The sequence below is a fragment of the Gymnoscopelus microlampas genome (assembly GCF_963454915.1).
Source record: "Gymnoscopelus microlampas genome assembly, chromosome: 11".
NCBI classification, from domain to species: Eukaryota; Metazoa; Chordata; class Actinopteri; order Myctophiformes; family Myctophidae; genus Gymnoscopelus; species Gymnoscopelus microlampas.
Window position 1 is genome coordinate 9,994,228 of NC_139948.1, and position 10,342 is coordinate 10,004,569.

The 10,342-nt window shown below is 44.1% G+C and overlaps 3 protein-coding genes across 3 annotated transcripts; all 3 read right to left on the minus strand.

Annotated features, from left to right (window-relative positions):
* Nucleotides 1-2,053: 2,053 nt before the first annotated feature.
* On the minus strand, nt 2,054-3,034 carry LOC311054558 (RNA ligase 1-like; the record flags this gene model as incomplete). The annotated part of the gene is made up of 1 exon (XM_084070567.1): nt 2,054-3,034. The coding sequence occupies one exon, from the start codon at nt 3,032-3,034 to the stop codon at nt 2,054-2,056; it is 981 nt and encodes a 326-aa protein (XP_083926693.1).
* Nucleotides 3,035-3,776: 742 nt separating this feature from the next.
* LOC311054559 (holocytochrome c-type synthase-like) lies at nt 3,777-4,568 on the minus strand (the record flags this gene model as incomplete). Its single annotated transcript, XM_084070568.1, has 1 exon — nt 3,777-4,568. One exon carries the CDS (start codon nt 4,566-4,568, stop codon nt 3,777-3,779), a length of 792 nt encoding a protein of 263 aa, XP_083926694.1.
* A 1,330-nt stretch (nt 4,569-5,898) lies between these two features.
* Nucleotides 5,899-7,752, minus strand: LOC311054560 (serine/threonine-protein kinase RIO3-like; the record flags this gene model as incomplete). The annotated part of the gene is made up of 1 exon (XM_084070569.1): nt 5,899-7,752. The coding sequence occupies one exon, from the start codon at nt 7,750-7,752 to the stop codon at nt 5,899-5,901; it is 1,854 nt and encodes a 617-aa protein (XP_083926695.1).
* Between the last annotated feature and the right edge of the window lie 2,590 nt (nt 7,753-10,342).

Consider the following 10,342-nt stretch of genomic DNA (forward strand, 5'->3'; position numbering starts at 1 on the left):
GTTTTGTTATAAAAAAGAAACCTCTGAAAGGTCAAATAAAACATTTGGATTGATTCGGAATGGTCTGTTGCTGTACACTTATAATACACCATACTGAAGGGCGTGTACTTTGTTTAATTAAGTGGCTCTCGAGCATTTTCATGTCAAGGACCCTCGAATTTATGTATTTGGTCACGGACCCCCATCTGACAAGAGACGGTTTGTGTTGTTAAACATTTGCAAAATCATTCAAAATGTTTCACAATATTTAGAGATTTATTTTCCCTATTTTCAAATAGCCAATGTACAAAATAGGTACGGTATTAACACATTTTTCTCTGACAAGGACAGTCACAAACCTATCAGAGCCCTGTCACATGGATGTCAGGCCCGGTCACACGGCCTGTCTGACATCCCTGTGACAGGGCTGGTAACCTGACTGGACCGGTAAGGGACCTGGAAATTGGATATGGGGCACTGGCCCAAAATGGTTGAGAAACACTAAACTAGGCCAATGCCAGTTGGGAATGATACCCTTTGGGAATGCATGCCCCTCCGATTATGTAAGTAAGTAAGTAAGTACATTTTATTTATATAGGCTATAGCACTTCTCACAGAGAGGACTCACAAGTACTTTACATACAATAGGAATGAAAACACAGCATGATGCATTCAAATGATTAAAATCAACAGACACAAACTGTACTTAATCTCAGGAAACGAAACCAACAGCACATACATTAAGTAACACACACTGGAGGATAAAATCAAGGACATTCTGCAAATGCTTGTTTAAACAGTGTTTTTTAGGTGATTCTTAAAAGAAATCCACAGAGGCTGCAGCTCTCAAGACCTGTGGAAGGGCATTCCAGAGTATGGGAGCTACAGATGGAAAGGCTCTGTCACCTTTACTGTAGCTATCATTACAGTAAGAGGAATGACAAAAAGACTAATAGGTCAGTTAAATATTCAGGTGCTTGACCATGCAGAGCTCTATATGTGAGCACCGGGACCTTGAACCGAACCCTGAAATTAATAGGAAGCCAATGCGAGGAGGCCAGGACTGGAGTAATGTGACACCTTCTGCTGGACCTGGTTAACAGTCTGGCAGCAGCATTTTTGAGGCAGGTGAAAGGGGAATTGCAATAGTCCAGGCGTGAGGAGACAAAAGCATGAATAATCCTTTCTAACTCAGGGTGAGACAATGTGACTTTTTTGAATTTAGAGAGAGAAAGAGAGATAGAGAGAGAGAAAGAGAGAACCCACACGCACACGTGATTCCCTTGTTTGACCCGGCGAAGCCTTCGCTCAAAGAATATGATTATTGGCAGAATCGCGGAAAGTTTCGAATATTTATTGTTCCCGTTAGAATTTTTCACAAGATCTGTGGTTGTTGCAATTACCTGCACTACTATACGTCACCATATGTTGCGCTATGAAGAAATAACCCCACAAAATGTAACAATGTGTGCGTTCCTTAATGCAATTCCATTGGTGAAAGCTGTGTTGTTTTACCCGGTGAAGGAATGGCGGATTCGGCCATGCCATTATTATTATATTATTATTATTATTATTATTATTATTATTATTGTTAGTAGTAGTAGTAGTAGTAGTAGTAGTAGTAGTATATTATTATCATTATAATCATTATAATAATAATTATTATTATTATTTAAACTTTGATGTCACCAGACCTATCAGTTGGGGGAGACCTCTGATTTGTCCGGCTACACAAGACTATATTTGTCAAATATCAAATTTGAAATTGCAAACCGTAGCCATACCCATAAACCATTACAGCGCAGCTTGGAGGGGGCTTTAAGCGAATGGAGTTTTCCTTCCAAACATCTGACTGTTATAAGACATATAAGGTTTTCTAGTTATCAAAACATTTAAACAGCAATTACAAGCAGTACAAATATTTCTGGGTCAAAAGAAAGGTATGAGTTGAGTTATTTGTATTTATTATAATTTTGTATTATTTATTTATATGTATTTAAATTTAAGTTTTTCTGTTTTTTGGATGGCCTCCGGAAAACAAATTTGCAGGTCTCGTCTTTGACCCATTTCTGAGTCAAACCTGGATGTCCTGCAGCCGACTGAAACGCTGTCCATTCAGCCTTGAGAAGGCAGTCAACATGTCCATTCTGCCCTCGCTGCTGCCTTGCTGCTGATATGGTATTTGTTCACTGTTAACATTAATGACCACAGGCCTGCTGCCGAGGTATGTGTCCCCATTCGGCCATTTCAGCCTCATGTGTTGTTGATGAACCTTGAACATAGTGCCATCGTGACAGTGCCACACAATGCCCTCCACACGTCCCTCTGGGCTGTCCTTGAACCAGGAATGCAACTGCTGGAAGTCCAGAGGCGGAGGGTTTCTCACACGCACAGTTCCATGAGCCACCAGGAGGTGGATGGACTCCCCCAATTTATAGGGGTTCTTGTTGAGCTTGACTCCAATCAGCTCCAGTGTCTGTCCCAGCAGATCAGCCAGTGGAACCATAGCGATTTCCAGCAGCTCTTCTTCGTTCTCAGAGCTGGGCCTCAGAACGATGGCTGCCCCAGCGTTATAGTTCACCACAGAGGAATGCCAGGGGTACAGCTTGTTGCCTTTCTCTACTGGAACCCAACCTAGGATGTGTCCATGTTTATCGGGCCAAGGGTGTCCGTTGTGATGTTTGTCTTCACCATGAGCGGGAATCCATGTCTTCGGCACTGTCTTAAAGTCCTTTTCAAAGTTCCATGTGAAGCCTTTACAGCAACCACCGTGAGATTCTTTATACTCATTGAGCCTCTTCTGTCCTTCACGCTTTCTGTCTAGCCGTGCCCAGAGGTAAGGCTGCCCTTTATACTCTGCAACATAACAGCAGGTGCCATCCAGTTTTTCTGTGGCAAGCGCACTATGAATATGAGATTCCAATGCTACGGGATTCACATTTCTAGTTGCGACAACCTGAAATGGCTGGCCTTCGTGTTTGCTGGACTGTTCCTCTTTCACTTCCGTTTGGAAAACACCCTTCATTTTCTCCTGGACTGAACCAAGACAAGGCATTTTGATATAATTCGTTTTGTATTTAAATTGAAAAGGGCCACGACAAGTATGTTAAATTGTTGTTCTTCTGGAATTTGTTTCTCTCTTATGTCATATAAAATACTACTCAAAGGGAACTGGATGTCCGAGTCTATGACACGCTGCAGTGGTGGCCGGTAAGAACTTAACCTTAAAACTCAACCCTGATGATTAAGAAGAAAAAATGGATCTGAAGATCCCTGTATAACGCGAGATATCTGGGTTAGGCCAAATATCCTAACTCTGTACGGAAAGTGATGGGGTCTCTCCGGTCAGGGTACCCAAAGATTGAAGGTGAATATAGTCTTGAAAAGTAGTGTCTTAGAGATAGTCAAAGAGTGGAGTGAATACACTGACAGTCACCCTTTATATAGTGCTTGGCTGGATGCTCGTGACATTTCACTGATGTCACGCTGGGTCAGCCATATCCGTATCTGGAGTTAGCATGATGTCAGCAATGGATGTCTCTGCCGGCTCCATATATGGAGCTCTAGATCAAGTATAGTATTGATACTTTTACTTAAGTAAAACATTTGAGTAGCCTACTTTTTCCACCACTGGCTGCTACATAGTCCTCAATCAGGGTCTCAAGTCTCAGCAGCCCGATGTACAGCCTCCTGCTGACGGCTTTGGGCACGTCACTTGCCTGTTCTCTGTGGCTTTTTTGGCCCTTAAGTCATGCATTCTATGCACAGGAGTTTTACCCCTGGGGTATGTAGCCTTGTTAGGAGGACCAGCGCCACCGGGCCACCTTCATGCGGTCCCAGACCGCCCCCAGGGAGTCTAAAGCCGGACGGACGTCCAGGATGGCGAAGTTGTACGTGTCCTTGTTGATCTCTCCATCGTAGAAGTCGATGACGTAGCGCACCTCCTTCCCGCAGCGGTCCACGACCCAGTCGTGGCGGTCAAATGGCAGCTCGTACCCCATCCGGTGACGAAGGCGTGCCCTGGGGGAATACTGTCGGGCTTTACCCTCAAACCGTTTGAGAGAGGGACCGCATGGGCACTCATGTGTGTGGAGAGCCTCCCACTTGAGGATCTCCTGCCAGGCCTGCTCGTTGTTCTGGTTGTGCATCTTAATGATGTTGGTCATGTCTTCAGGATTAAGGTCATCGTCACGCCAGTGCCAGCCCTTCCGGAGCATGGCGTTCCAGAAGATCTGTTCGGAGGGGTAGACCCAGTTCTTGTCGGTACCGTACCGGGGTATGGTGGACTCCTGCCGGTTGGCGGCCAGAGGGAAGGGCTGGTCTGGAGCTGGCACCTGGTTAGGAGGAGGCATCATGTTTGTCGGGTCGGTCTTTACGCCAGCTGGACAGTCCACAAACTCATAGGCCCTGTCCTGATGGGCTGGACCTGCTGGTGACGCCGCTTGGTGCATGGGACATTCTGACGGAGGAGATATGTTGACAGGCTGCGGCAGGTGGTCCTGGTGCGTGGGACAGCCCTGGGGTGGGCCGTTCATCACTTCTTCAGTCTTCAACGTTGGAGCAGCAGGGGTCGACAGTGAGGCTCCCATCCTTCCACAGTCCTCTGAATAATGTATCCTCCTGATATTCTGTCAGGTTGTTTCCAATGTCTCTGCTGCTTTTTCACTGCCGTCTCTCTCTCTGTTTTTTTCTTTTCTCTGTCTCTCTCCTCTTCTCAACTTCAACTGGATTCTCCCTACTTCTGCTCCACTTTTCTTTCTACTTCAATACTTCATAACTTCTCTCTTCTCTAACTGATTAGAGCTCTAATCGATCTCGTGTCACACATACAACAGTACGTGTGATTGTGACTCACGCATGACGTCATGCATGATGTCAGACATAACCATATACTGTACGTATAGAGGCCGGCCGGCGGCCTGTCGCTATATATGACTCACGTCGCTATATATGACTCACTATATAAGACATACTCCCATCACATGTCCATATATGGGCATATAAAGTTGACATCAAGTATCTCCATATATGGGCATAAAGGGAACCATTAAGGACTGACAGATACAGAGATCTCCATATATGGGCATATTGGACGGATCGACGGTGCGACATAGGTGTGAGCCGTTTAACGACCCAAACTCTAGACTCGACGGTGTGGAATAAAGGCAGCCTCAGTGGATAGCTTTAAAGCACAGCTCAAGACTTATTTCTTCACTCTAGCTTTTAGTTGATTTTTAAGTCTCTGTGTTGTTATTCATGTCGAGTTTCATGACATTATTCACTGTTTTGCCTGATTCACTGACTTTTTGCTATTATTCTAATGTTGTTTTTTTCTTTATTGTTAAATTATTTGTACTTTTTCTGTAATTGTATTCTTGCTCTGTAAAGCACTTTGAGCTGCATTTCATGTCATGAAAGGTGCTATACAAATAAAGTTTATAATTATTATTATTATTAGATCAGGCAACAGTAAGACCAAAACGTGGAAAATCTAATTCATTTTTCTTTCTTTTTTTTGCTCTTATTATTTCACAGGTTCTGGATTTGTACTAACATATTTCCATGTAACATTATTTCTGAAGTTCTGGATGTGTTTCCATACAATACGGCTCAGTTTCAGGTAAGGTTCTCGAAGCCTAATTTGTACTAACCTTTCTCAGAACCAACTCAAAACGTGTACTTCTAAAATAGCTAAACTAGATCTACAAACTTACAACGCAAGGTGTTGTGAGCTTGTAGATCGTCTACCTTTTATGCCATACCATCTCCCCCTTCAGGGGGTCGATCTGGTTATAAGGGAAACGTGGACAAAAAAAGAAAGGTCACAGAACATCATAGGTTCTGGAAAGTTTTAGGTTACGGAAGGTTCTGGGTTTCCCTTCATAGTCGAAAGGAGCCATTTGTTGTGGCGCTCCTCTTTCAACGGGGGAGGAGGGCTTCTTCATCATCATCTTCCTCATCATCTTCCTCGTCATTCATAGCGAACCGGTGAGCTTTTCTTTCATTCACCTGGACATGGTCTTCGCTTATCTTCCCCATAGATACAATCTGGGTCATGAACTCAGCTTGGTCATCGCCTTCAGTGACGGTGAATTCCAATCCCGTTACGGCGTTAAACAGATCGTACTCGCTCATCGCCTCTTCCACACCTCGCTTCTGGAAGAACGAGGAGACGTTGCGACAATCTCTGAAGAGGAACTCCAGAGCGTGAGGGTGAGTTGGTTCCACAGACTGACTCACGTCGATCAGCCACACCTTGTCATCGTGCCAGAGCATGTTGTACTCACTGAGGTCAGCGTGGACCAAGTTACACCGCTGATATAACAACTGCATCATATGTAGGACCTGGTCGTAGGCGGCCTTCATTTCTTTTGGTGTCAACGTGGCATCTTTGAGTTTGGGAGCTGGCACGTGATCGTGGCCGATGAACGACATGATCAGGATGTGGGTCTTCAACGTCACAACCTCTGGACACAAAATACCTGCCTTCCTCATTCTGGTCAGGTTGTGCATCTCTTTCTCGGCCCAGAGTTTGATGACCTTCCTGGGGTTGAATTTGCTGTAGTGCTTTATGAAGCGGTAATCATCTTTGATGTACATTTCTCTGGTCTTAAACTCATTCAGAGTTGTCTTGAAGACCTTCAACACCACTTCGTCCGGGACGCTCTGACCCTCCGGGCTCCCGCCGTTAGCATGGAATACGACAGACTCTTTCCCAGTGCTGATGCAGCCGTTGATGCGATCCAGGACGCCACTGCTCACCAGCTTAAACATCATCAGACGCGTGCGAGGGTCTACAGCTTGTTCGGCAGTGGAGAACTCCTTCTTCTCGTGCAGACGTGCGCCGCGTTTCTGCTCTCTGCTACAGTGCTGCTTCAGAGAGTTATACACCCGATTGGACAGCTTCAGATCCATGTCCAACTCATCGCCTACATGAACACGCGGTGCAAAGTTGTCCATGCGGGCTGTGTTCTTACGTCCACTAATGACCTCATCGTGTTTAGTTGTGATGTTCTTTCCTTTTCCTATGTAACCCCTTCTGGACATGACCGGAGGTTTAGGTACTCTTTTGTAGGGATCGTCCTCCTCCTGCAAGTCGCCCTCGTCCTCTGAACTCTCGCTGTTTTCCTCGTACGGATGGACCCGAAGATGGTTCGCATAGGAGATGGACAGCTTGCTGTCTTTGTTCAACTTCTTTTCCTGCGTACGCAGCTGAGTATCGAACTCGCGGTCGAACTGCATCTGCAGCATCTGAGACAACACAAGGTCACTGGTGGTGTCTGTTTCTGCGCTGGAATCAGACAGTGTGTTTAGGTTGTGGTTGTCACCCTCCAGGTCCTTGAATTTCCTCTCCCCCTGATGCAGTGGGGTATCAGACTCCTCGTGGTCAAACTTGCAGTCAAACTTAACCGGTGTGTTCTTGTCCTCCGTACGCAGCTGAGCTTCGAACTCGCGGTCGAACTGCATCTGCAGCTTCTGAGCCAACATGAGGTCACTGGCGGTGTCTGTTTCTGCACTGGACTCGGAGAGTGTGTTTAGGTTGTGGTTGTCTGCCTCCAGGTCCTTGAACTTCCTCTCCTCCTGATGCAGCGGAGTATCAGACTCCTCGTGGTCAAACGTAGCCGGTGTGTTTAACTCGGGGTGGTTCTCATCGTCCAGTTGTTTGGCTAGCTGTTCGCTCATTACATCAGCGAGAGAGCAGCTGGAGGTCTGGACAGGACGCCCCCTCCATGGGCCCCGGGGTATTTTGGTACTGAGTGATACCGGATCCATGTTTGTGAACCAAACAACAAGCTGACACAGCGATAATTACAAACAAAATTGATCTATGACGCACTTGTTCAAAAGCAAACTCTGTAACGTGTTAAAGACAGTAAATGGTTCTAATGTGCCCGCAACTGTCCTAACCAGTACAGAAGAAGTTACTGGTTCCACCCGTGCAATGCTGGGTACTATTATAGCCAGACACACAGTACTGATGTCATAGTACTGACATCATAGTACATGCCTGATGCCATAGGCTGTCAAGTCTATGACATCAGGCATCTGTTGCATGATGTCAGATTAAATCTGGCATGGAGGACTCCATGTTTGGGCATGGCTGACCTGGAAAACACATGGTAGGTGGAATGGGGCTTCGGAAATTATTTGAAATGTGAAATGTGACGCCGCTCCCTTTTCGGTAGGAAGCGGCTGTTCCCCGTACTTTATTTCAGCCAATCAGAAGAAGGTATGGGCGGTCCTTGGCACAACTCTGTCGTAGCACTATAAACATCACCAAAGGTATTGTTGCTCAAAGTCACTCAAGTGGGGTGCAAATGGACCCTTAATAGTCAGCCTTGCCAAGCTTTGAGGCTGTTGCTACTGTTTCTGTAGCATGAGGCCCAAATGGACCCTTACCGGTCTGTAACTATGAGAGTGTACAAATGGAACCAAATGGACCCTTGCCAGAAGCAGAATAACCTTTATTGTCAGGTTTACAAGTGTAAAGAAGTGGATCCGTGGCCAAATACATTCATTTGGGGGTCTTTGACATGGAAAATGTTTGAGGACCACTGTCATAGATTTCATGCATGGTCACATGAAGTCTGAGATCCACACTGGAGCCATGCCATTTTATAATTTATTGTTTTTTTTTTTAGAGTACTAGAGGTTTGGGCCGCTATGTAGCCCTCACATCTACGTGGCCAGCACACAATATACGTCACAACGCCGATCCGACCGATATGTCATATTGTCGGGGGCTTTGTCAGAGTACCCGTTGTGCCTGACTGTCTAAGTCCCTTTTATGCCCATATATAGAGATCTCTGTATCTGTCAGTCCTTGTCCCTTTAATGCCCATATATGGAGAGCTCTGTATCTGTCTGTCCTTGTCCCTTTTATGCCCATATATGGAGATCCCTGATGTCATTAGTATATGCCCATACCCTGTATGCCCATCTATGGGCCCACTAGTTGGATCGGCGGTTCTGGACAAACGCATGTCCAAACGACCTTTAGTCTTTGCCGATTGGCACGCTGAGTTTGTTGTCGGTTGGTCCCATATAATGCACACGACCATATATGGGCATAGCGGTCGGATCTGTGGCTCTGGACAACCGGATCTCCATATATGCCTATATATGGGCGTATCTGATTTGTTTATGGTTATGGTGACATGCCTATATATGGGCGTATTGGGTTTGTTTATGGTTGGGTCAAAGGCGAGCCGTGCAAATGTGTTGTCCGGAGGCCATCCAAAAAAAACTGAAAAACATAAACATTTATTAATATAATATTAAATAACTCAACTCATACTCTTCTTTAGACCCAGAAATATTTGTACTGCAAACTATTCATTTTAAATGACAAACTAAAAATATTAATGACAAAAGTATCTTTAAAATGTTGAAATCCATCCTAAAAAATAAGTGAACACCCATGGCATAATTGTGCTAGTGTTACAGCAACATATAAATCAATGGATAATATATTGTACCCAGAAAATATGTATAAAACTTCAATCACATTTTGTACGGATTTTGTGCTTCATCAATGTCATTCAGCACAACTGGTAAAAAAAAAGAAGCATGTTACATAGTGTCTCTGTCAATGCACTGAGGTGACTAAATCTCCCTGTAATATTTGATAATTTCACCCTTTATAATCTCTAGTAATCTTTGGCACAAACACATAATGTCATTCAGTGCAACGCAGAAAACATACTTTTAATGTTATTACTCGTGATGCTACGCATTGTGCGCTCGTAGATCTGCTATTTTCAAAAGATTTTGATTTATGAAAACTTGTGAAATGTGACATTCTGCATAATGACTACTTTCTACTTTTGATACTTGAAGTACATTTTGATACCATTACTTTTGTACTTTTACTCAAGTATTTTTTAAATTCTAGACTTTTACTTGTAACAGAGTATTTCTACATTACTTTTTCCACCACTGATAAATAACTGGGGGTCCTTGTAATTAAAACATTTTGAGAACCACTGCTGTAGGAATGACTAACTCTCACAAGGTGGCAGTAATGCAACATAGGTGCTATTAAGCTGCTATTAAACCTAAACCAAAGAAGCTGCTAGCCTATAGCTGGTTAGTGGCAGTGTTGTCATATCGGCGTATTATAAGCGACTTTTGTAAATATTGGTTTGTATTGCGGTTGAGTTTTGTTTTGGCTTGTTTCTAAAGTGTACTTGCTTATTTAGGCTTGCTTCAAAAAAAAACAGTGGTTCTCAAATATTTTCAAAAATATGAAAGTGTTTTATGCCAGGGAGCATTTGTGTTGTTAGAATGTTTTTAAAAGCTTTTTTTTTTAAACATTTAAAAAAAAAAATATTCCAGTTGCTCCTTTTGCTCTTGTTTTCTT